Raw genomic sequence first — 26,096 nt, 5'->3', positions numbered from 1 at the left:
GAGAATGGGTAGTCTGAAGTGTAAGCAGGACAGAAAGACACTCCCATGTGGGTGGTATAACCCCAGGATTATAATTAAAGGGAAAGGTTAAAGGAGCCTCCACCCATCATACCCCAGGAAGCACCCCACTAGCTAACATGTCAAAAGCAAAAGGAATCCCTGGAGGTTTCCTGGCCTTGAAGTGATGAAGGATTCACTCGGAGTTCTGCTTTGTAAAAAGCATGTTTTGTTGATCTCCTTCTGAAAATGCAATTTGATAACTTGCTTTCTATACACCAGGAGCTTCTCACCTTCACTGAACAGCTAAGGAGCCAAGGCTCCCAGAGATACACCTGCAGGCACTTTCCATGGAAGTCTCTGGCGTCAGTAGTCCCAGGCTGCCCATCACCAGTGAGGATGAGAACTGTAGCTCATCTCACGTACCCCACAATAGATGACATGTTTATAATTAGTCAAGCTGAGTCCCTACTGTGTAACGGCTTTGTACTAAATCCCACAGAGGACTCAAAACAAACCCCATTCCGAAGTAGCTTAGGATCGAGACTGCAGGACCAAATTGATACCCATGAAATCAGGAGAGCAATTAAATGATAAACCACAATATTACCTGAAGGCGCATTAAAAATTTGGGAAAAGAACATGTATATGAGTTTGTGTGACACGGGAAGGCTTGGGGTAGGAAATAAGACTTAAATTGGACCTCCTAAAAGAAAGGAGATGATTTACATAAGAGAAGAGGGCATTCCAAGCCAGAGGTAGTATTTTGAAAAGAAACTGGAGATGCCACTCTGCCTAGAGAGGGTGAAGAGTTCATGAAGCAGCAGAGGGTAGGAAACACAACACAGTTGTCGGGCAAAGGCATGGCATGGGGAAGACTTCCTCCATAAACACGTAGAGAGGACTGACCATGGTAGGACACAGATGTGTAGAATGAAAGCTATTCAGTAATCCAAGGAGAGAGAAGTCAGGTTCAAACTGAGAAGGTGAAGGAGTGGAAAGAGTTAATTTCCTTGTCCTCAGTAATGGTGAGGTATAAGAATGTGGCTACAGATCTAGAACTTTCTGGGACAGAACGAAGCCAAACTCTCAAATTTACATTAATTGATAGATAGTTCTCATAGACTTTTTAAATATCTCCTTTTGTTTAAATTTGCTGCTCATGATATTATACATTTTAAAAAGAGGATTATAATTTTTAAGACTTCATAGAAATCAGTTCACTCTTCAGAACAATAAAAAGTTAGTTATCCGTCCTTCTTTTTTATCTGGAAAACAGCATCCTTATGTATGTCAGGGATGAATTGTGACTCATGACTTCTGACTGCAGTCCTTGGATTAAGAGTCACACCACACACAAAAAAGGGTTAAACCATGTCTGGGGACTTTAGGCATCAAAGAATTTAACTCAGAGATTTTTAAGTTCACCAAAGGCTGCTTATTTAAAATATAGAAGATATTTCCTGTTGTTGACCATAAAGACCACCTAAACAATGGTAAATATTTATGGCATAATTCTGTAGAGTAAAAAACCAAAATATTTATTCCTCATGCTTACAGCACTGTGAAGTAAACATGAATAAAAACTAGCCGTGTGCAGGGGGAGAACTGTGTAGCAAGATAAGATTTATGGGCTGTTCTTTAAAATGTTCTTTAAGGTTGTTATCCTCCTGCTTTGGCCACTAAACAGGAACTTCTTTGCAAGAGTAAAAATCAAACAGCCTTGATAAAGCCCCACATGACAAAATGGAGAAGGTTCCAGAAATGCCTACCCCACACTTACATGAGGTGCTGTGAGGAGAGGAGAGCTGGACAGGGCAGAGGGGGCCCGGGGCGCGGCTCTGGCGGGGCTGTGGGTCTGAGGCAGGCCGAAGGGGTGCAGGCGAGGGTTGGGGCTCAGGCTGCCCTCTGAGTCACTGCCGTGGCTGCTAGGAGGGGTTGGCGGTAAGTGCAGGTGGTCCACGGAGACTGAAGAAAGAAAGCACATTTCATCCACATGTGATGTGATCCATCACAGAGCAGCAGAGCAACAGAGCAGGACTTGGTGCTGAGAAAACAAACTATGTACATCCACACAGTGAACTCAGAGCAGCCCAACCAAGAATGAGGAATCTCCATGAGCTGACATGGAGGGACCACCAAGATATATGGTTAAGTGTGGAGGGGAGAGGGAAGCCAGGTGCAGAACAGTGCACACAGTCATCGTCCTTTTGTAGGAAAAGGAAGACAATATAGACTCTTGTTTGCTTGGACTGGCATAAAGAAACACTGGAAGTTTGTACAAGAAACCATGAAAGTGTGACCCACGGTGGGTAGAGAGAAATTAGGATAGATCATGAAAGGGTGATGATGACAAGACTTCACTGTATTCTTTCTAGACAGTTTACTACATTTGACTTGTAAACCATGCTAATGCATTCTGCACTTTAAAAAAAAATTTTTTTTTTAAATAGCAAAGTCAGGGAGCCCATGAGTGCTCCCAATAGCTGCTTGGAAAAAAGCTCATTTGTTCCTAGAGGAATGTGCATGGTAGGGCCCCCAGGCAAGATGCCAGCATTCTTCATTCAGAAAACATGAAATTTATCTTTACACAGACAGATGGGCATGGGGAAAGTAGGTGGGGTGCAGGGGAGCTTTCTCCTCTAACTCCCCCAGCACGTAAAAGTCCATCCTGCACCTTCCCTCGGGGAGGCACAACACACTCTGTGCGAGGGCTTGTGGAGCCTGAGTCGGTGTCCATCGGGCACCTCCAGGGCAGCAGGGGTGGGTTTCTGAAAGAAGAATCTAGCCTAGGTTGAACCTGAGCAAGGGCACTCTCAGGTTCCACTCCTTTTTCTGAACAGTGGATATTTCTGCTGTGCCAGCAACTGTTCCTCAGCCAAGGGAGATGGCCTCAGGTAAGCCCTTCTCCCCAAACCCCTCCTGGCACCCCCAGGACAATAGAGCCCTTAGTCTAGCAGCCCTGAACTGGGCATGGCACCTGGGTCTGGGTGAGCTCAGCCAGAGAACTGCTGGGGGCCACAGTGAGGCCTCAGCACGTCTTTTCCTCTTCCCTCCAGACGGAGACCTCTAAGTTTCTACTGATGGGAGGGGCCTTCCTGAGATAAATGACCCACCCATATTGCCCCTACAGACGACAAGCAGCAAACAGGCAGCTCTCTCCTAAAATACCCAAATACCTGAGGTGACAACTGGTGACATCCTCTCAGTCACACTCCCTTCCCCACCCCCCACCCCCCACCCTTAATCCCTAGCACACTTTTCTTTCATCTCTTTCTCTCTCTCTTATTCTCATTTTCTCTTTCTAACCCTTCTCTTTTTCCAACATGCCACTTTTCTCTAGATGCCTTCTCTTTCCCTTTTTCTCTGCCAAAGTCTTTCCAAAGAGCTCCCTGGACTTTGCAGTGTATATGGGCACTCTTAAAGCTAAAGAATATTCTAAAATAACCCTATAGACGCTATTTCCAATGCTCCTACTAATAGCTGCAGGCAGCTAAGGAGAGTAAGAATGTGCCTTAAACACATATGTGCTTGCCTAGAAAGTAGGAGTCATAACAGTGTTAACCAAGGTTTTTCCAGTGCCACGGTGGCACTTCATGATTAAAAAAAAAAAAAACAGGAAGCAGACTAACCTATTAGGGGCTCCAGCATCTGCTTCGCTGTGCTGTTACATTCTGAAAACCCAGCCAAGAGTACCTAGAGCTCCCCTGTTCCTTTTGCTTGGCATGGGCCAAATTATTTAAATGCTTTTCTCCTTTCCAAGCAGAGGGTACCCCCCAAAAAATGGAAGTGGGATGACAGGAAAAATGAGTGAGGCAAACTTGAATCTCGTCTTTCCTACCTATTGAAAGCTACTGATCTGGCCACAGATGCATCAGTATCAGATTTCTTAATATCATTTGAAATGCCACTCTTGGGTTACTGAGAGAGCTGGGGACAACATGCTACTTTGCTTAGAAGCTCTGATGCATCTGAGGATATTGAATTTTCTTCTGTTTATCCAGGATAATGAGGAGGGACTGCCATTTACTTCATTCATGAAACATTTCTCCTCCAGTGACCCCAGATTCTGAAACCACCATGGGATTCATTGTTACGGTTATGACAGTTTCTGACGCATATTGCAACCTAAATTAAAAGAACAAGATGCATTCGATAGTCATAACCGGTGTCATAAAAATGAAATTACCTTAACCCAGTCTATAAAGCTGAACAGCACTGATGTATATCACTCAGTACAAAATAACAATGTCTCAATATGGACTCTTGTCAATATTATTAATTTTTTAAATTTAATCCTTTCTTTTCTTTCTTTATTGGCAATAAAGGTAAATAAAAGGCCAATCCTAATTAAATTGTCACAAATCAAATCCTCAGTTAAGTTTTTTTCTTTCCTTTTTTTCTTTTCTTTTGGCTGGCCAGTAACAGGGATCAAACCCTGGTCCTTGATGTTATCAACAACCAGGCTCTAACTAACTGAGCTAACCAGCCAGCCAGCCTGGGTTTGTTTCTAACGGGATGAAGGGAGATTATACTTCCACGAGAACTGCTGACATGTAGCGTCCACACAGTTGTACACCAAAGCACATACACCTTTTCTGGGACAACCAGATATACTAATTCTTTATTTGTCAATCACACTAATGAACTGCACTTCTAAACACATACTGCGAGTGTAAATAAAAAGAAAGGTGATGGCATAACCAAAGGCACAGAACTGCGATCTGGGATCTGCCCAGTATCTGCATAAAAAGACAGAGGGAGCGTCATTGGACTTTACAAGGCTTGTGGGGTCTGGGTCCAGGATTTCTAACTATGGACTTCATAGGAAAACAAAGAAGGAGAAGGTCAAAAAGAAACTGACATGGAGAAAGAAAAATGTAAAGGCACAACCACTTCAAGTATGACATTATTTAGTTCTAGATGGATGAAGAAGCCCAAAGAGATGCACAATTGGAGGCCATGAACATGGCCAAATAGGCAGGGGAGTCCTTGCAACTGCCGCCATCCAAAGTCAATGTTTAAAAACACTGAGCTGGCCTGACAGATAAATCATGAATCTGTTTTACAAAGGGTTGAGACTGGAGTTGTTTTAATTAAGCAAGGTGCTCTGTGGATTGCTGTGTATCTGTGGGGCTATGTCAGGTTCACAACAGGATGGCACAGGGTAGCAGTTCTCTCGTTCATCAGTGCGCGCACTGTGGCGAGGCGTGAAAGCAGAGTAACACTGAGCTGGAAATTAAGCATGTCTATATGTGGGAAAATAATATTTAGCTTTCAGAATGTTTATTTGGCATCAAGGTTTTTAACAACAGAGCTATTTTATAAAGCAAGCCACACCTGTGGTACAAACCAATCCCAGCACCCTCACACACATGTCCCCTTTCTCTTTAGACTGTGTGACTATACCCCATAACCTGAAGGAGCTGAGAGAGAGGATACAGACCTTCTTTAGGAGAGAAGTTTAGGAACTGATCCACTTCATGAGGCTCCAGCTTAATCTTAGGAATAACGGTCTGGCATGAGGAATCAACCTGAAGGAAGAATTTCAAACACAATTTTTAACAACCAATAACAGCCTTGAAGACACATACAGGAGAGCTACTTGTCATCTGTGTCTTCCTTCAGGACAGCCCTGCCTCGGGAGCACAGCAGAGCGTAGGTGGCTTCTTTGACAGGGAGTCATTTTAGCTCTTAATCTTTTTCTCACTGCCAAGCCTGGCATTATATCAGAGGGAACCTCAGGACTCTGAAATGAAATGCCCAAGGCTCACTTATCGGTGCTTCTTTCTGTTGCTTTTGGGGTAACACAAGGGCATTTTATCACAAAATATTCTGGCAAATTTTTAAAGGGTCACAGGCCTCCCGTTTGTCCTGGGGTAGGGACTGTGTGTAGCAAGCCACATCCATTTTCTCCAGGCTTCCTAATGACTGATGACATCGAACCATGAAATTCCCGGCAGGGAAGGGGGAAAGGTTATCTGGCCCACAAACAGGGAGCGGGGCCATGGTCCTGAGCTTTCTTAGGTACAAACTTCAAAACCAACTGAACTAAAATCTTGTGGAGAAAGGAGACAAATGCAGACCCCAGGAACTCAGCACGCTAAAGAGTTCAGAAAGCTATCAAGAAAGGAATCCTAGAAGGCAGTTGCAGAAGGCTTCTGTCCACAACCTTCATCTTCTACACAGACGGACCAAGAAGTGAGCACGCAGCAACGCTTTTGTGGCTCTACTGATTCTGTGTCACCTTTTCCTGAACAGGTACACACTTTTGCTCATAGGAGATCTGACTTCAGGAACATTAATGAAGTCATTGTTGACAACCTGAGGTTTTGCACCTAAGGAAAGTTAGGACTGGTTTCCAACATCTGTAAGAAGATGTGCAAGTGTGGTTCTGGTCCATCTGCAGAAAGTGGAAATGCCCAGAGAGAAGGTGGAGTAGAATTAAATTCTACTTGCTGTAGGCATGGAATCGAGCAAGGAAGAAATTCCTGATTTCTTATGTTTTGCACAATGAGAATCTGTAGGTGGGAGACTGCTGGATTGGGTACAAGAAAAGTAAAATATAACATGGAATGGCATTCCCAGTGGCCATGCACTGTAAGCCATGGAGTACATCAACATCGTCACTACTCCCTGTCCACTGGTTTAAAAGTCAATGCCATGGAGGATTTTTTTTTTTTTTAATTTTATTTTGTCAATATACAATGTGGTTGATTATTGTGGCCCATTACCGAAACTTCCCTCCTGCCTCCCTCTCCCCCCTCCCCCCCTCTCCCCCACAACCTCATATCTGTTCACTTGTATCAACTTCAAGGAATTGTAATTGTTGTGCTTCCTTCCCTCCCCCCCCCCCATTTATTTGTGCATTTATTGATTTTTAGCTCCCACACAGTGGGAGAACATGTGATATTTCTCTGTACCTGACTTGTTTCACTTAATATATTTCTCTCTAGGTCCATGCATGTTGTTGCAAATGGCAGTATTTCATTCTTTTTTATAGCAGAGTAGTATTCCATTGTGTAGATATACCACATTTTCCACTCATCTGCTGATGGACATTTGTGCTGGTTCCAACTCTTGGCTATTGTAAAGAGTACTGGGATGAATATTGGAGAAAAGGTATGTCTTCGACTTGATGATTTCCATTCCTCTGGGTATATTCCCAGCAGTGGGATAGCTGGGTCATATGGTAGATCTATCTGCAATTGTTTGAGGAACCTCCATACCATTTTCCGTAGAGGCTGCACCATTTTGCAGTCTTACCAACAATGTATGAGAGTTCCTTTTTCTCCACAAACTCGCCAGGATTTATCGTTCAGAGTCTTTTGGATATTAGCCATCCTAACTGGGGTGAGATGGTATCTCCTCAGTGTGGTTTTGATTTGCATTTCCTGAATGCTGAGTGATGATGAGCATTTTTTCATGTGTCTGTTGGCCATTCATATATCTTCCTTTGAGAAATGCCTGTTTAGCTCTTTTGCCCATTTTTTATTTTTTTATTTTTTATTTTTTTAAAATTTATTTTATTTATTGAATCAAAATCAATTATACATATTTTGGGGGTTGAACATTGAGATATGTTGATTAAATCAATATTACTAGCATATATATTGGTACAAATCATAATTATTCTTTATGCCCCTTGTCCAATCTCTCCCCTTCCCCCATTCCCTCCCATACCCCCATTCCCTTCCCCTCCCCCCCATTGCCCTAGATTTCTTCTCTCCTTCTGAAAGAAAAATGGTTACTCTGTTAATTTGTTGCCTAGATGATCTGTCCAATGCTGAGAGATGTGATCGGGTCCCCTGATATTATCATAGAGCAGATGCTTCCTCTGTCACTCTGAAATGGGTTTTGTGGAGAGAAACATCCTCTTCTTTTCTTTGTCTCTGCTGGTGACTCTTGTGCACTCCAGTGGTTGGCGGACCATCTGCATGGTGGTTGTGGCGTCTAGCTGCTTTTGCAGCAGCCATGTTTATTGTGGTGGCTGTTGTGTGCCACCCACGTTTGCCCATTTTTTAACTGGGTTACTTGTGTTTTTTTGTTGTAAAGTTGTTTCAGTTCCTTGTATATTCTGGATATTAATACTTTGTCAGATGTATATTTTGCAAATATTTTCTCCTACTCTGTTGGTTGTCTTTTAACTCTGACAATTGTTTCTTTTGCTGTGCAGAAGCTTTTTAATTTGATATAATCCCATTTGTTTATTCTTCCTTTGGTTGCCCATGCTTTTGGGGTCGTATTCATGAAGGGTTTTTTCCAGTCCTATTTCCTGAAGTGTTTCTCCTATGTTTTCTTTAAGAAGTTTTATTGTTTCATGGTGTATATTTCTTTAATACATTTTGAGTTGACTTTAGTATATGGTGAGAGGTATGGGTCTAGTTTCATTCTCCTGCATATGGATATCCAGTTTTCCTGGCACCATTTGCTAAAGAGGCAGTCTCTTCCCCAGTGTGTAGACTTGGTGCCTTTGTCAAAGATCAGATGGCTGTAGGTATGTGGTTTGATTTCTGGATTCTCTATTCTATTCCACTGATCAGTGTGTCTGTTTTTATGCCAGTACCATGCTGTTTTGGTTATTATAGCTTAGGAATAGAGTTAACCAAGGATGTGAAAAATCTCTATAATGAGAACTACATATCACTGCTGAGAGAGATTAAAGAGGACACAAGAAGATGGAAAGATATCCTATGCTCTTGGATTGGAAGAATCAACATTGTGAAAATGTCCATACTACCCAAAGTGATATACAAATTCAATGCAATCCCCATCAAAATTCCAATGACATTTTTCTCAGAAATGGAAAAACTATCCAGACATTTATATGGAATAACAAAAGACCACACATAGCCAAAGCAATTCTGAGCAAAAAAAATAAAGCTGGAGGCATAACACTACCTGACTTTAAACTATACGACAAAGGATTTTTTTTTTTTTTTAACCATGGATATTCACCTATGTTTTTTATTTTGTAATAGTAATCAAGTCAAAAATGAAATCAGCTTTGCTACCAAGTTTTCTGGACAATGGCTTTAAAGGAAGTGATATAATCAATGCTGATACCAAATCAACATGTCCTTGATATACACATGTGTGTGTGTATACATAATTATATAACCTTAAATATATATAGTTCTAAAAAGATTAAGTGCCTACTGGAGAATGGGGATTTGTATCTTTTGATCCAACCTGTTTATATGGAAGAAAATTGAGTATACCCCAGTGCTCATTTCCAGAGGGGGTTCCTCCTTTTCAAAAGGGGTGGAGATGGCTGTGATGGTCAGAGTGACAGAGGGAACAAGTCCTGGAGGTGGCTCATCTGTAATGGGTTCTGTCTTGATGGTGGTTGAAGGGAAGTCTGTAGACAGGTACCATTTCTCACCTTCCACCTCATCTGTGGGATGAGACAAGCATACACATAAATTTTCTCAGGGCATCAGAAAAAAGCAAAACAAACAACCACTGATCTTTCTCCTTGACAAAAACTCCAACAAAGAATTATTGAGAGTAGAATGAAAGGAAATAAAGTGAATATGTGAGAGAGAAGATAAATGGATAAAAGAACGAATGGCAAAGTAAGAATCTGTTCTTGAACTCGCTTGCATGTGAGCATGCCTAAAGAAACTCTAGAAAGGTGACATATTAAAAAAAGAAACTCGGTTCCTGGGCAGGGCAGGAAGGAGACTGGTAGATGGGGAACAGGATGGGAAGAAGTATTTTCAATGTATAATGAGTTATATTTTTTGGTTTTCAAACCATGTGAATGTGTTATCTATTCAAAAGTAAAAAACTAAGCACATTTAAAAATAAGAAAGAAAACAACTGGTTGGCAACCAAGGTCTCAGGAGAGAGGAGAGGAAACCATAGTCAGTAGGTCTCTCTCCTTCCCCCAATGGACAGTTATTTGGTTTCTTTTTTCTCTTTTCACTACTCATTTTTTTTGCCCTCTTCTGTTTTCCCTGTGATCCTACCCATGCCTTAAACCTAACCTAGACTTCCACAGACTTTGATCAGCCCTTAGGGAAAATTTAGGGTTTATAACAAACATCTGCCCTTTGCTGAAATGGATTAAATACTCATCCAGGAAAAAGGGCTGGATCTTAGTGAGCCTGGGTCTTGTCCTGCCACTGGCTTTCATGATCATTATCAGGCCTGAAGATAACAGCCAGGCAACAAGACAGAACAGACAGCACCTCTCTCACTTCACGCACATTCTTCTAGGAGTCTAAGCAGTACCATGTATCTCTCACCAAATTACTTCAGAGCTAGGACCGCAGCACAGCCCTGAAACAGCAGGGAAGAGGGCAGGAAAGGGGAAAAAAAGCAGGTTGGAAACAGGCACAAAACAAGAAAAAACAAGCCAGCGGTTCCCAAAGTCCCCACAGTCCCCACTCCTTACTTGATACCAGTTTTACTAAAATGAGGCTAAAATAAAGCAAAGATATGCTCCTTTGCTTTATGAAACTGTTCAAACGCACATACCACATGCTTAGTGACACGTTATTGTTCAGAGAAGCCAAGTCGTTCACGTGAAAGCCGTTTGTATGAAATTACTTTTGAGTCCAGTTTTTTTATGAAAAGATACATGAAAATCATTCAGAACTGCTGAGGCGGGTGGGGCAGGGCAGGCACAGAAGTTCAAAGCTAAAGTTCACGGTGATTAAAATTGTATTTCATAAGCACCTTTTCCAAGCACAGAAAAAGTTAGGTTTACATTCACAAAGGAAAATTATTTTCCCCCCAAATCCAATTAATGATTGACTTGATTAATTATTCCGATCCCAATTTATTTTCTGAGGTTTAAAAAAATGGGCAAGACCGGCTGGTTGCAGACGTTGAGCTTTTAGGGTGAGTTCTATGAGCTGATGAATGCTGTGGTGTAATGGGGGGATTTCCATCACTCACACGGTATGGGAAGAGGTGGGGGCAGGGAACAAAAGGCCTTTGGATGGTGGCCAGAGGAGGGAGACCACACTGGACTTGACACCGAATTTTGCTGGCCAGATGGGCGTCCCAGCTCAACTTAGAGAAGCAAGTGGACCAAGAGCCAAAGGAAGATTCTAACACCTCTCCCAAAAGGAGCTTAGGAACTAGAAGATTCTGTCCATTGCAAGGAAGACACACTTAGGACAGAGTCGGGGAAGGGTGGAGACAGAGAGAGACCACAGATCCCACTTTCTCCATTCAGCAATGATATGTTGACGTCTCTGCTTTTGGAAGTCAACATATAAAGCCCGTCCGAGTTGAGCAATATTGATTCCTGGCAGAGGCTGGAAGAGAGACAGTAAGGTGAAATAAGGTCTGAGTACATACTGAAATGAACAGTAAGGAAGCAACCCTGAGAAAAAGGGCACATGCAATCACCAGGAAATGGTGAGATGAGGCCAAATCCCATACCTGTGCAGGTAAGATGGCTATGATGAAACAACTCACAAGGCAAACAACAGAAAAGGCAAAAGTAAACACAAAAAGTAACACAAAATTATATGACAAAATGCAGATGGGTGATGAAATCAGCTCTTCCGATGTAGCAAAACCATATTCAAAGCATGCACATTCATAAAATAGGTCAGGATGGTTTATGTTTTAAAACTCAGTGTCATATAGCCCTATTTAAAAGCATTTAGATATAGTCATTGTTGTCTCAGGGAATGGTGACTACAGGGCATCGGATAATACCTGAACTGAAAAAGGAAACCTCATCCTTCAAAGACGACTGAACTCCACCAAGTAAGAAGACCAAGGAGGCTGCCTCTCAACTCTGAGCTTTTTTTGAGGACAAACCACTGGTGTTGCCTTCCTGCTTACTCCAATACAACAATTTAGACCTCTCTCTTGAAAGCTGTGTAAGAGTTAGAAAGAAGGTTAAGGCCAACAAATTCAAAGACATCTTTTTATAGATGAAGAAACAGACACATAGGCCTAGATCACATGGCAAATTAGTGGCAGAACCCAAATCCCTGCACCTGGCCAGTATTCTTTCCATTAAAGATATAACTCAGCATGTGGATAAAGATTTATGCACTAATATGCTGACTGCAGCATTATTTATAATCATAAAACACTGGAAATAACCAAAACATTAAAGGGCAAGAGAAAGTTTAAGTCAGTAATGGTGCACCCATACAATGGAATATTTAAGCAGACATTAATATTACATTATAAAGTATTTTTAATAACAAAGAAAAGGCTTGTGATAGAATATTAAGAAGAAAACTTGGATATACTATTAATGAAAGTGATGGAAAAGAGACAAACAAAATATGACAAAATAGTAAACATCTCTGAATAATAATTCAGAACATGTGTGACTTCTTTTCCTTATTCTGTACATTTTATAGTATTTCTAAATTGCCTATGTGGGGTAACTGTGTTTGTGGATGAACACACATGGACGTAGCTTGTTTCTGCCTGCTCTGCTTTATGACTTAGAATAGTAATTATCGGATAGAAACTCGAATAGCTCAAGGAGTCCATTTAGAGGCATCTGACTCAACAAGAGTCAACGGGTACCTTAATATACATAAATAAGTTGCATTACTGGCTCCAGGTCTTCACTTTCCCTCCATCCACACCCTTTGCCATGTAGATTTTCAGTTCCTTCTCACTGTGAGCTAATGCCCACCCTGGCTTGGCTATGTGATCCAATTTAGCCATTGACATATTAGCTTCAAAATGCACCTACACGACTGGACTTGTGCTCTTATAGTTTTGCCATCACCATGAGAAGGATGTGCCAGGATAATCTACTGATCCCAGGAGAAGGATAACAGACACAGAGGTCAAGCCACCCCCAGATGAATTTGGCCAAGATCAGTCAACACTCAGGGGACCTTAGAGATGTGAGTGAATCCTGTTGAAATCAGCAGAATCACTCAACTGACCCCCACATACGTCAGCCAACCCCCAGCAAGGACTCCGAGACATGTGAGCTATAATAATAAATGACTGCTCTTAAAACTACCAAGTTTTGGGGTGGTTTGTTGTGCAGCAACACAGCTAGCTGATACAATATAGCTGAATGTATAAACAAGAAATTCAATCCATTACATCAGAATCTATTGCAACAGAATAACTGCACTCATCTCCAAATGAGTGAATTTGGAACCATCAACTGTGAATCATATCAATAAATATTTGTAGATTGGCTGATTAGACCTACCAGTTACATCATCAAATAAATGACTTCAGATGAAGAAAGCCAGCCAAGAAGTAGTTTGGTGAGAACAACATTCCAGTGGCAGTTGAAATTAGAGAAAAGAGCCTTCATTCTGAATTATTGGGTGTTGGCTTATACTCTGTCCCTTCCATGGAAATAAATAGCAAATCAGACAGAAAACAAATGACAAATGTAACCTATGAGGTAGGGGTTAACAAAGGATAGAGTGAAAGTGAATGAGTACGATGTGTACTATAATTTTTCTACGTGGCCTTATTTTTGTAGTTTTATTTTATTGGGAAAAAGATCAGAAGGACCACCATGGCTTGGAAATGGAATTATCCTTGGATATCTGAGTTGTTGGCTAAACTACAAAAGCAAGAGATAGGAGACACTTTATACCCTCTAATTTCTAAAACCTCAAGCTCAGATATTGAGTGAAAAAAAAAGTTATTTTTTCTAAATTGGGCTTATGTGCCTTTTAAGTTTCAGCTCAAATGAAAAACATCCCCTGATAAGTTTAGGAGTGCCTACTGTGGAAAGTAAGAAAACCCCCATGTCATCTGATTTTATTTAAACAGCTTCCTGTCAAAGGTCAGACGCAGGTGGCACATTTCCTCAGCATCACCACTCAGCTATCAGCAAGGAAAAAAGCAAGCCCCTGTGTCGTGGTGAGGAGCAAGTCCTTCACACCCAAGGGCCGAACGGAGCAGCCAGGAGCAATGGAACGAGCAGCCACGATTACCAAAGCGTCAGGTGGACAAAGAGACTAAAAATGACACAGATCAAAGCAGACCCTCAATCATTTCCATATGTACTGCACAGATGACTGCACTGAACAGACACTGATCCCTGGGAAAGAAAAAAAAAAGATTAAACCCTAAATTGGGAGTTGGCAGTATCTTTATAAATAAATTTTATATACATACATACATACATACATACATATACAAATGTATAGAAAGAAGATGGACATATATCCTTTAAAAGAAAAATCATGTGGGTCACATGCCACCTATATGATAAAAACATATATACATACTCATATATACATTTACTATTTATAAAACATGTCTAAAGTGTAAAGAAAATTTTTGTAAATTAAATGAGTATGACATCTATATCCTTCAGCATTTAATTTGTATTGGTCTTCTGAAAATTTTCAAAGGAGTTGACAAATTTTGACCAATTTTCGACATAAAAATCTCTTGAAGGAAAAATGCTGAGGCTGCGTTCTGGAAGCTGCAGGGAGGGGCAAGAATTTAGTTGACTGCGTCAGATCCATGTTAAACTACAGCCCACTACATGTCTGAATGGAACACAGGGGGCTGTCTGCCCATGATCCCCTTCCTGAGTATCTTAACCCTGAAATAACTTTCAGTGTTGAATGGCATAAAGAGGAGTTGATAATAATAAAAAATAGCAAACACTTAACTATGAGTATTTACTATGTGCCAGGTATTGTACTGAGTCCTTTACATATGTGAGAGTAACTATGTGGGGTATGTATTGCCATCACCCCCATTTTATAGACAAGGACTAAGAGGTCAAATAAGTCACCCAAAGTTACACAGCTGGTATACAGCAGACCTGGGATTCATACTCAGGCAAACTAGCTCCACAGCCTGTGCTCTTTAACACCCTACTACACTGCTTTTCAACAGACCAATGATTAAATAGCTCTCTAGCCAAGAGTGATTATTCTTCAATTAACATTATTGTGAGTCCATAATTAGCCACTGCAAAAGGTGCAATACAGTTCTTTCTATACTTCTCACCTTGCTTTATACAGACTTCTAATCCAATGTTCCCAAGATGAAGAATCCCAGTGTAAGACCAATGAACAATAGCTAAAATATTTTTAGTGCTTATTACATGCCAGTCACTGTTCTAAAGGTTTTCATGCATTAGGTGGACTTCTGGGATCAACACAATTTCTCTCAGTTACCTCCCTTACTCCCATGTTCTTTCTGTACTTTGTGTACAGAACCTCTTTCCCTGTCTTCTGTCATTCTCACTGTGCCCATTTGTAAATTACGTATTTAATTATTCAGTAATCCATGTACAGACAGTAACAATAATAGCTAATATTTATTCAGTGCTTACTAATTGCCAGGCACTGTTCTAAGTGCTCTGTAAGTATTAATTCATTTAATCCCTACAACAATGGTGTGAGGTAAGTATTATTATTCCCACTTTAAAGATCAGGAAAGAGAAACACAAGAGTTAAGCAACTTACCCAAGATGACTCTATTGGTAAGTGACAGACCCAAATTCAAATCCAGGCAATTTGACTCCAGAAATTAAGCACTGTACACAATAACTGTTCTGCTTTTAGCATCTCAAGTTCTCTTGTAGGATACTGTGTTTAGAGTGTGAATTAAATAAATATCTGTGGAACAAATGACTGATTTCAAAATATTTATTTGGGAAGCACATACACACAAAACTCTCAAACATACTGTTTTCTTCTTCAAAGACATGGCCCTCATTAATGAATATCCAAAGTAATTCTAATTGCTAGATAGATGTAAACATTGCTTTCTCATACTATGCTAGCATTGCAATAGCTAGACAGAAAAAGGGGTCATTATTTCACTTTTTTTTCTTTTTTTTTAAAAGAGGGAAGCATCATTACCTTTTTCACCTGTTTGGGAAAAAAAAAAAAGCAAAAGCTAATACCAAAAAAAGCTGATGAATAGCAAAAAAAAGCATATATCACAAGCCCAAGCTTCAGATCTCAGAGCACACCTGATTGTCTGCTTGTCCTACCCAACCACAATCGGGTTCTTTCTTTAGCCCACCCATGCCAGAGGACCCAATTTCTCTCTGTAGAAAGATGACGAACACATTTTCCTTTTCTACCTGAGTCTACCCTGTCTAAGATGATTCAGACTGATCCTCTTTTCAGCAGCTCAAACTAAATGCAGTGAAGACACAGGTACTCATCTTATCTCTGACTCTCTTTCAGGTCCCACTTCCTTGGAGCATGGGGACTTCTGGATCTCTTTAACACAGCAAACCAGAACCCTAAGTCACTCTGTCTCTCCTCTGCCCTTTTCTCAGCGTCCTCCATTCTGTGCTAACCCTGCTGCAGGTTTCATCAAATCTCAAAATCCATTTTCTCTTTGCCATTACGTGAGACACTTTCCATTTCTCCCTGGATCACTAGATCCGCACACACCTCCCCTGATCGCACACTGTCAGCGTCTTCTAATCTCACAAACACGCCATCCCACTTTCCTCAGGCCCTGCTTCGCATCACGCAGTGATCAAACCCCAAGTCCTTGCCCTCTTCCAGGGTGAAAACGATTGTTTTCATTCCCACCTGTGAAAACAGCTCCATAAATTTAGGGTATTCATTCTAAGCCAGCCTATCCAGCCATGCCTTGCCCCCGCCAGCCCTAGAAGCCAACTACACTCACCAGAGGGAAGATAATTATTACTTGTGTTTCTGGTCCACCCTCTGTAGACCTGGAACAGCCAGTCCCTTATTCCACCCTAAATAAAGTTACCTTGACTTGTAACATGGTGCAAATACAGTATTAGATCAATTCTATATTAGTATTTTATGTTAAGTTCTGTTGATGTATTTTTTTTTAACTTTATTCTTATATCATCTTGGAGGACAGGGACCCTGTCTTGTTCTCGCTGAACAGCCCTAGTCCAGCACTACGAAGTTTCTTCTTTAGGAAGAACACTAAAATTAAAGAACAAAGCGAGTGCCTATCTAGCATCCCAATTCCCAATTTAATTACGAAGGAACATGACTAAAATATAGTAATTCATAAAGATAGCCTCCATGTGGTGAGGTGCAAAACTTGGTCATTCAAATAAAAGCTTTTATTCCTCAAAGCATAAAAATAGCCACAAACACATTTTCTGGGATGTTTCTGCTTATCTCTTTTAACCTCCTCACTTTTTTTTTTTTTTTGGTAGAACAGAAAACCCTGTTTAGCATCTGGTTAGCAGCCTTATTCATGGGGAGAAATGAATGAGCTGGATGCAAGATGTCTTTCTGGTGGTTGCAAGGGTGAACCCACATTCCTAGGACTGGCTCCTGTGGTCGCTGAGCCACAAGGAGTTCTCTAGTGTCTCAGAGAAGGCCACAGTCAAAGACAGCCCTGAAATAGATGACTCCTATGTAATCTTAGACCAGTGTTTCCTAACCTTTTTTCTGTCACAGACTCTTTTGAGAATCTAAAAAAAAGTCATAAAGGCTCTCACCATAAAAATTAATAAATGTATACAGCCCAAAATTTGTATGCAGTTTTAGGAATACACAGTCCATCAGAGGCCCATGATAGAACGAGAGGATAAGAACATCTACATTTGCCCAATATAATTGCCCTGGAGTTCAGGCAGGAAGAGGAAGGAAGAAGGGAAAGGTAGGAGGAGGGAAAGAAAGAAGGGTTATGGTGGGAGAGAGAAGGAAAGAGGGGAAGGGCGGGGAAGGGAGAGGAAGAGTGAGAAAAAGAACGAGAAAAATTCTAATAAACTAGGAGAGAGCCTCTACTTAACGGTGTGTCTTATCACTTTTTTTCAGGCTTAGAAGCAATTACAGAAGAATTTTATTTAACCTAAGTAAACTTGGACAAGGATCTGAATCACTGGCTTTCTCAGCTATAATGAAATACTCACCTGCCATCCATCACTAGAAACAATGACTCCTAGTTTTGCTTAGGCTATTATCAGCATGCAAGAGATAAAGAATATTAAATTTAATGCAAACACCTGCTTTTAAATGCTACATAATTATATCCTGCCTAAAGCACAACCATCCTTCTCCATCACAGTGGCTATCTACTTTGACAGAGCACCTGGACTTGGGAGGGATCCTTATGGATTGATCCTCCCACCCCACCACAAGGAAGACGCAAATTGGGGTTCAAATGAATAAAATAATTCTGTTCCCAACATTTGCACATCCACAAAACTCAGAAAAATAACTGAAGCCAGATCTAGACAAAGCTTCGCTGGGCAAGTTCCCCATCCATTCGTCCATGCTGCTTAACTTAGATTACACACATCTCAGTTACTGTTCCATGCTTGTTATCCCTACTTCCACAAGTGCTCAAGCCGGAAGGAGAAAGTGGATTTTACTCAGAGAAAACATTAGTACGTCAACAAAGGCAAACTGTGGATCAGAAACCCTTTGCAAAATATATCTGACCCACTGTACCTGTTCTCAGCAAATTACCAGCACAGCCTGTTGCAACACCAGATCTATAAATAGCACAAGGTACCAAGTGGGGGAACTGAACGGTGTGTGCTTTGGTCTCATGATAAAAAAGGCTTCCTGGAAAAGATCTACTGATAATTTCTCTCCATACTAAGCTATTACCATAGGTGGCACCATGAGTTCTTTATGTTGTATTTAAATTGATTAGAGCCAAAAAAGAATAAAAGTGTCATCACAGAAGACAAAGGAGCCCTGAACTTTTGGAAATCTGCTTATTTGCAATCATTTCACTATAACTCTTGTTTGTCCTAGAACTCTGCTCTCCATCTGCTTCCCTCCAACCATCTCCACTGTATTAATTCTGTGCAGAGCTCCAAGGCCCAGCTGAAATTCTGCCTCGTTCATGCACCTTTTTCTGTAGTCTTTAATGGGTTGCTCTTTCTCCTTGGAACTGCTACAGTTTAATTTCCTCTTGGGACATTGCTCACATCCTGCCTCATAAAGTATTTGAGCACACAGCATTTTCACTAGACTCTAAGCTTCTTAGAGGCAGGATCTAAGCTTTACTGTTGTGTCCCACAAGTATCTAAGGCAGTATACAACAGACATATGTGGAATTGAAGGGGAAAATTAGTCTGCCTAGCTTGTTTGGGCCATGTCCAACCGTACACTCTAGAACAGCAAGGCTGCTAAATGGCTGGCTCCTCCACAGGTATTAACTGTCCTAATACAATATAGGTATCACTCTATTCTAATGCAATATAGGTATCATTCTATTCTATTTCCTCTGCCTATGCCTAGAAGCCTCTTCCTGAGACATACACCTGTTTCTTTCCCTCCTCTTCTGCTCATCTTTGCTCAAATGTCACATTCAATGTAAGCTCTGCCCTGTCTATCTCATTTAAAATTCCAACTCTCCCCTCCTTCCCCAGCAACTCCCTCTGCCTTTTTCTGATTTATTTTTTTGTATATCACCGATCGCCATCTACAAGCTAGGTACTTAATAAACAGCTACGGAATAAATTTTTAAAAATGGTGCCAGGGGCACAGAATTATACTTACCCTCAGTCAGCTCAAAATATAGGAGAGAACTAGCAAATAAACACATGACTGAAACATAAGGTCAACTACAATAGTCCCTGTGCAGACGGCCGGAATGTATTACGGAAACATGGTGAAAGGTGACAAATCCATATGAGAGAGTCAGATGTTGGGTGATGCTGACTTGAGTCTTGAGAGGGAGGCAGGGATTTGACTAGTGCAGCTGAAGGCACAGAGAAGGCAACGGCCACTCCAAGTTGAGACAGGAGTGGAAGAAAAGGCATAGAGTGGAAAAGCCCATGCTAGAGCTATATGGACAGGGAGCAATAGGATATAAGGTGGGAAAGGAAGGCAGCACCAGCCCCCAAAGGCCCTCAAAAGCATGCTTATGAGGTCAGCTTCATTTCAGAGAACAAGAGAGAGCCATTTGAAATTTTGTAATAGGGAACTAATATGAACAAAATTCTTGAAACTTTTTATACCTTCATCCCATATAACTTCTTTGAATGTTGACTTTATAAGTATTCTAACCACTATCTAAAGAAACAATTCCATTCATTGGTCCTAAGAAACTAGCTCTTCCTGTTTTGCAGTTAGTCTCTGCCCTCTAGGGGATTATAATCTAAGGCAGATTCACTAAATCTAACTGACATATGAAGAACAAACTAACAAAAATAGAATAATCTACTAATAAGTTAAAATTTAATAGTTGGTACTTAGCAGCTTAAGTACCCACTATTACATTTCATTGTAGAACACAGGTTGGAAAATTGGGAAATCCTCTACAAAGCCTTCTTGAACACCCAAGCCTTCGTACTCTTACAGCTCTTGGTTTTAAATAATGGTAATTGTAACAGCAGCTAAGAACAATATCCTTACTATCAATTAGGCCCTGGGCTAGGCATTGAAATATATTACCATACTTAATCCTCACAACAAGACATATAATAGATGTTGTTATTATCCTAGTTTTACACATGAGGAAACTGTGGCTTGGACAAGTTAAGTAATTTGCCCACATCTAGTCAGTGGTAAAGTAAAATCTGAAACAAGGTATGACTGCAGAGCACATAACCTTACCCACTACCGTTAGCTGTGTTCAACACTTTTATAATCAGTTGCATACACTTCTAATTTTCCCCACCCAGTAAGGTCTGTGAGAGCAATGTACACATTTTTTTCTTCATATTTCCTTCGGTGCCTTGCATGTAAACTCAAGAACCACTTGGTGAATGAATGGCAGCACTGTAAGGCACTGATATATGGGATGAAGGAGTTCAGACATGGAAGAATGTGACTTTACAGACACCCTTGTGAGGAGTGTGATAGTGAGCTTCCGAGACAGCCCCCAGTTCACATCCTGTAGTCCCTACCACAATGAATCAGTCCCGACCTGTGTGACAGGGCTAAGTCACTGTATGGGTCCCTCACCTTTGGGGAAGTCAGCTGCCATGCTGTGGTCACACACAGGCAGCCCGCAGAGAGGCCCACATGGAGAGCAGCCAAATAGCCAGCATTGACTTGCCAGCTGTGTGCATGAGCCACTCTGGAAGTAGATCCTCTAACCCTGGAAAAGTCTTTGGTGACAGCAGCATCAGCCAACATCTGATATCAAACTCATGAAAGATCCTGAACCAAAACCACACAGGTGAGACACTCCTAAACTACGTATCCACAGAAATCATGAGAGGTAATAAATGATTACTATTGTTTTAAGCCATTATTTGGAGGGAGATTTGTCACACAGCAATAGATAACTAATACAAGAGGTACTGGGAATGACTTCCCCAAAGGAAGAAAAGCTTGAAATAGAGGCATCAAAGGAATTGTGGGAACATTACAGGGAAAGAAGTGAAAAAGCAGGAGCAAAGGCAGATAAAAAGAACTATCCCCACACAGGACCTCAGGGCTGGAAAAAACTTTAATGGTCCTTTAGGCTGACCAGTCACCTAATGCTAAAGCCCACTCTTAATAAAACAAAGGCAGGGACTTGCAAAGACGCATCTAAGCTGGAACCTGGAAGAAGGCTGACTCCTATAGTTCTCCACGTAGTGATACAAATGAGGAATATTTAGTCGTAACAAAGACCACATTCCTGCATCTTAACTGAGGCCATTCCTGAAAGCCATTTAAATAAGAAGTTGGAGGAGCAGGAGGAGGGGAGAGAATAAAGAGAAAGAGGAGGAGAAGAAACAGAATCCAAAGCAGAAGGAAGGGAAAAGGAGGAGGAGAAGAGGGAAAAAAGAAGACAAGACAAACAGCCACAACAATGACAGGAGAAAAAGGCAGTGGGACAAAAGAAGAAACTGATGTGCTGAGATGCTACGTGGTAGACATTGTCCTGAGACCTTCAAACACATCTCAGTTTACCCTCACAATGACTCCATATTCTTAAATTATTCTAGTTCTACTTCTTCCCCCCATTTCTAGGAGGCTCCTCCTCACCCCATTCTCCTGATCTAAGGCAGAGAAAGCTGACCAGCTACAGAGAAGAAGGATCAAGGCATCATGCACCTAAACTCTCATCAGGAAAAAAATCTGAGCATGAAGATCAGGCTCCAGCCAAGAAGGAATCCACTAATAGATTGGGGCAGTCCCTTTACCGAGGATATAAGGCCAAATTTCCTGAGCTGCTGATTAGTGTAATTCTATTTAAAGGAAGAATATATCTAAGACGGAAAATTTAAAAACCCACAACATTTTGTGCCCCAAGATATAATGTTTTACTGGTCCAAGAGCTGGTTCTTTTAGAGGCTAGTAGTGGATCTAGAAGCCCCTTTGGAGGAGGGGTTCCCCCACAAAGCTAATGCCTTATTCAAGATATAGATATAGGCATTTGCCTTCAACCAAAAGGAAGCAGGAGGAAACCTGTTCTGTAAACAGCCACCTTCAAAAGATGCTGCCGTGTGTACCATGGTATAAGGAGTGAGGAGAAAAACGCTCAGGTCAACACCAAAGGAGGTCAAGTTAGTGACCATTCCCCACCATGTCATCCTCCTTTGGAGAAGGCTTATGCCGGACTGGGAATAAAGCATATAGTTTTTACAACTTACTCAAAGTACTAAAATAGCTGGTTACCCCTCTAGGAAAAGGAAACATAGAAAATTAAATTTAAAAGGCATACATGCCTTGGAGAGTTTGGAAGATATAGCTTCTACCAATCAAAGGCCTCTCAAGTAATGGTCAAACATCTTAAGATCTCTAAAGCCAGAAAAACTAGACCTTCAACAAATACCATACTTATGTCATTGATGATGGGCATGAAAGGGTAACCAACAAGAAAGTCTAGGAATGCTCACCAAGATCCCAGATACTTGGTGTCAATGGAATATGCTGTAAATGCATTAATACGATGCCCAAGCAGCTTCTGTGGAGAAGAGGGGTCATAAAAATTCTTTCTCAGAAAAAATGACATGATCACTTGAAACAATGGACTTACTGGGCTGGCAGGAATTATCAAACAGATAGGCCAGCCTGATTTGCAAAAGGATGTTTTGCTGCCCAAGCCCCAGGGTCAAAGAAAGTAATTACTATCATTCAGTTATAGCAAGTTCCCAGGGACATGGCCTAGTGTAGAGAAATGTGTCCTATTCCTCTTTGTATCCCCCCCCCCCCCGCCCAAGCACAAGGCCTTCCACACAGTAGGTATTTGGCTAATGCGGGTGCTGACAATAATATGACACAAGGCCCACACCCTCCAGGAGTTTGGAATCAAAGGTGTCAAGGTCCCAGGTGTTTCCCTTGCTCTAGGTTTACCGTCATTGAAGCTGTCACTGGTGGTCATGTGTGTGAACGGTGACTGGACCCGAGGCTCCTCGCACAGGGAGTAGCTGTGCTCAGCCTGGATGAGAGGTGCTGGGGAGGTCGGTGATGGTTCCACCTCCATCGACACACTCTTCTCGGAGAGGAAAGGGTCATTCAGGAGCTGACCCAAGACATTCTGCGAAAACTCATCCAGAAGTTCTGAGAAGTGCTACAAGAAACAAAGGAGGAAGAACTCAATTTCTCTTAACCACGATCTGATATTTACACCCACACTCTAAGGCAAATACATCACCCCCTGCTTTACACAGAGTCACTTGCATACAGTGTCCAGCAATCTACTGCTGTGTAGCGAACCACCCCAGTGTCCAGTGGCATAACATAACCACAATTTCTAATTTTCACTACTCCGTGGGTTGGCTGGGTGGGCGGGCTGATTTCATCTGGGTTCCCTGATGCAGTTGCACTGAGCTGGGAGGTTGGCTGGGGGCTGGGCTGGGCTGGGACGGCCAGACACCTGGGTCTTTTTCTGGAGGAGGCTAGATCACGTTAGGCTTCCTCACATGATGGCAGAAATGTCTCACAAGGGAGAAAACCAAAGCTGAATGGCCTCAGAAGTCACACATCACTCCCTCCACATTCTTCTGGTCAAGGCAAGGGACAAGACCGGCCCAGAATCACAGGGTGGGAAAATAAAAGGCACCTCCTGACGAGAAGAATGGCAGAATCCCATTGCAGATGAGCGTGGACAGTGGATGGCATGACTCATGGGGGTCATTACTGTCATGACCTACCATGTTTTGCACTGGGAATATTTTTAAATAAGCTGTCCTGTGTTTCTATAATATAAGCGTGCAATTTATAGTAAGGTGCCAGATTCAAAGGCATTAGAGGTAGCTTCTCTGTATTCTCCTCACTGCCTAGGACTTTGTTTCCAGTTTTTCCTTAATCTCCTTAATCTCCTCCCATCTTCCACCTCCAACACCATGAACTTCCTGGTCCCCACCGCGTGATGGAGGTGATAAAGGAATTGTCTATATATATGTACTCCCTTGGATTCTTATGTCCCTTGTTCCACTACCCACCTCTGAGGAAGTTGAAGCCCCTCCACTCTCCCTCTTTGATAGGGGTATATTCATGGTGTGAGGATCTGCAGAGCAGGATATCTCAACCTCAGCACTACTGACATTTTGGACTAGATAATTCTTTGCGAAAGGGGTAAAGGGATTGTCCTGTGCATTGTAGAATATTCAACAGCATCGTTGCCTTACCTACTAGATGCCAGTAGCAGCCCCCCACTGTGAAATCAAAAATGTTTCCAGACACTGCCAAATGTCCCCAGGGGAAAAAAAATGTCCCTTGGTTTAGAATCACTGCTATGGAATACATGAGAAATAATAAAATGAAATAAAAGTAAAAGTCCACTTTGACACCAGCTGCTGGAGTCACTTGTCTCCTTAATATTCCCTGTATTACAGACCAAAAGGTGTCATGCTTACCAGTTAAACTTTAGAGACACTTCTGGTATACAGAGGAAGTTATAAAAGCAGACACAGCAATAAGAGAACTGCTTACACATGGTGAGACTTAGGGTAGGCCCTGAAAATCCTTGGGCTTCACATGGACGGCTAAGTCCCACCACTAAACTTGAAGCATCAGTGAAGATGTTATGAAAATAAATGCAGGAAGAGAAGGTGAGAGATGCCCCTAGAGCTAGCGCTCTAAGATTAGGGTAGTTGTAAGACAGAACATCTCCTTCAATGAAGGAGAGAAGCAGGCAGACAGACAGGAGGCCCCTGCAGCCTAGGTCCCTAAAGAGTTAGAAGGGTAGGTTTCACTGGCATCACAGACATGGGAAATGGCTGTGTCTCATCGGGACAGACTACAGGGTAGCTGCAGGCCTTGGCTGCGACCTAATAGGCCTGGTTGTCAATGGGAACAAGAGAAGGTGGCTGGAAGAGTTCTCTGAGCACAAACACATTTAGAACTGGAAGGTCCTTAGGAGAATCTAAGGCAATAATCCCACATGCCAACTGCCTGCATCACAATTACCGGAGGAGTTTTGTGTTAGTCATTTTATAATGAAATATTTTAAGGATTCAGAAAAATTATATATATTGTGAACAATTATGTATTCATTTCTTTTAAAAAATCTTCTTTTTACATGTTTGCGGATGCAATCTTTTTTTCCTTTTGCTTCTTTCTTCCTCCTTTTTTTAAGAAATAAAACATGAAGGGACTGTTAAAGCTCCCATCTATTCCCCCTTGTCCCTCTCAAAGGTAGCCACTAGCAAGAACTTGTGTTTATCAGCCCAATCCTGGACTTTATGCTTTTACTACATATGCATGTTTCCATTACATATGATTCTTTTAAACTTTAAATAAATAGCAGCCTACCACATACATCCTTCTGCAACTTCCTTCTACCAAAAACATTTTTTTTAGATTTATTCATGTTTATACATGTAGCTCTATTTCATTCTTTTAAACTTCTGAATTGTATTCCATTGTATTCATCCATTTCCTCTTGAGGAATATTTAAAGGTTTTGTATGATGTGTGATATTGTAATAAATATTCTCAAACATAAAGGGAACTTTTGAAAACATACAGATTCTATGACCCGTCCTCAGAGTCTGACAGCAGGTCAAAGGCATCTATACAGAAACCACCATCGCCACCTGTGCTCGCTTGGGTTTTTCAACCTCTGAAGGTTGACTCCATTTCTACCTACCACGCCTTTCTCTGTACCACTTTACAGTCAAGTCCCTAGAAGTTTAGAAAGTTCCTAGAAGTTCAGTATGCCCAGGGTCAGAGGAATATTCAGGATTCTGAGCTACCATGTGTTAAACTTTAGATAGGCACTGGGGATACAAAATAGTAAGATAGAAAAAGCCTATGCCTTTCCTGAGTTTACTAGTTAGGTAAACTCAGGAAAAAAATACTTCTATAA

The 26,096-nt window shown here is 41.5% G+C and overlaps 1 protein-coding gene across 2 annotated transcripts in view; it reads right to left on the bottom strand.

Annotated features, from left to right (window-relative positions):
- The window catches only part of CREB3L2 (cAMP responsive element binding protein 3 like 2), a 127,892-nt gene that overhangs the window by 36,178 nt on the left and 65,618 nt on the right, over positions 1-26,096 (bottom strand). For both annotated transcript variants that reach the window (XM_063099932.1, XM_063099933.1), the window contains exons 2-5: positions 23,139-23,355; positions 9,219-9,394; positions 5,444-5,531; positions 1,781-1,965 (exon numbers count right to left, since the gene is read on the bottom strand). In XM_063099932.1, the coding sequence (XP_062956002.1) occupies positions 1,781-1,965; positions 5,444-5,531; positions 9,219-9,394; positions 23,139-23,355 (666 nt within the window). The remainder of the gene's footprint in view (positions 1-1,780; positions 1,966-5,443; positions 5,532-9,218; positions 9,395-23,138; positions 23,356-26,096) is intronic.

The sequence above is a fragment of the Cynocephalus volans genome, chromosome 6, assembly GCF_027409185.1.
Source record: "Cynocephalus volans isolate mCynVol1 chromosome 6, mCynVol1.pri, whole genome shotgun sequence".
Lineage (NCBI taxonomy): Eukaryota > Metazoa > Chordata > Mammalia > Dermoptera > Cynocephalidae > Cynocephalus > Cynocephalus volans.
The sequence above is the reverse complement of the archived record's forward strand: the minus strand, read 5'-3'. Positions and strand labels throughout refer to the sequence as shown.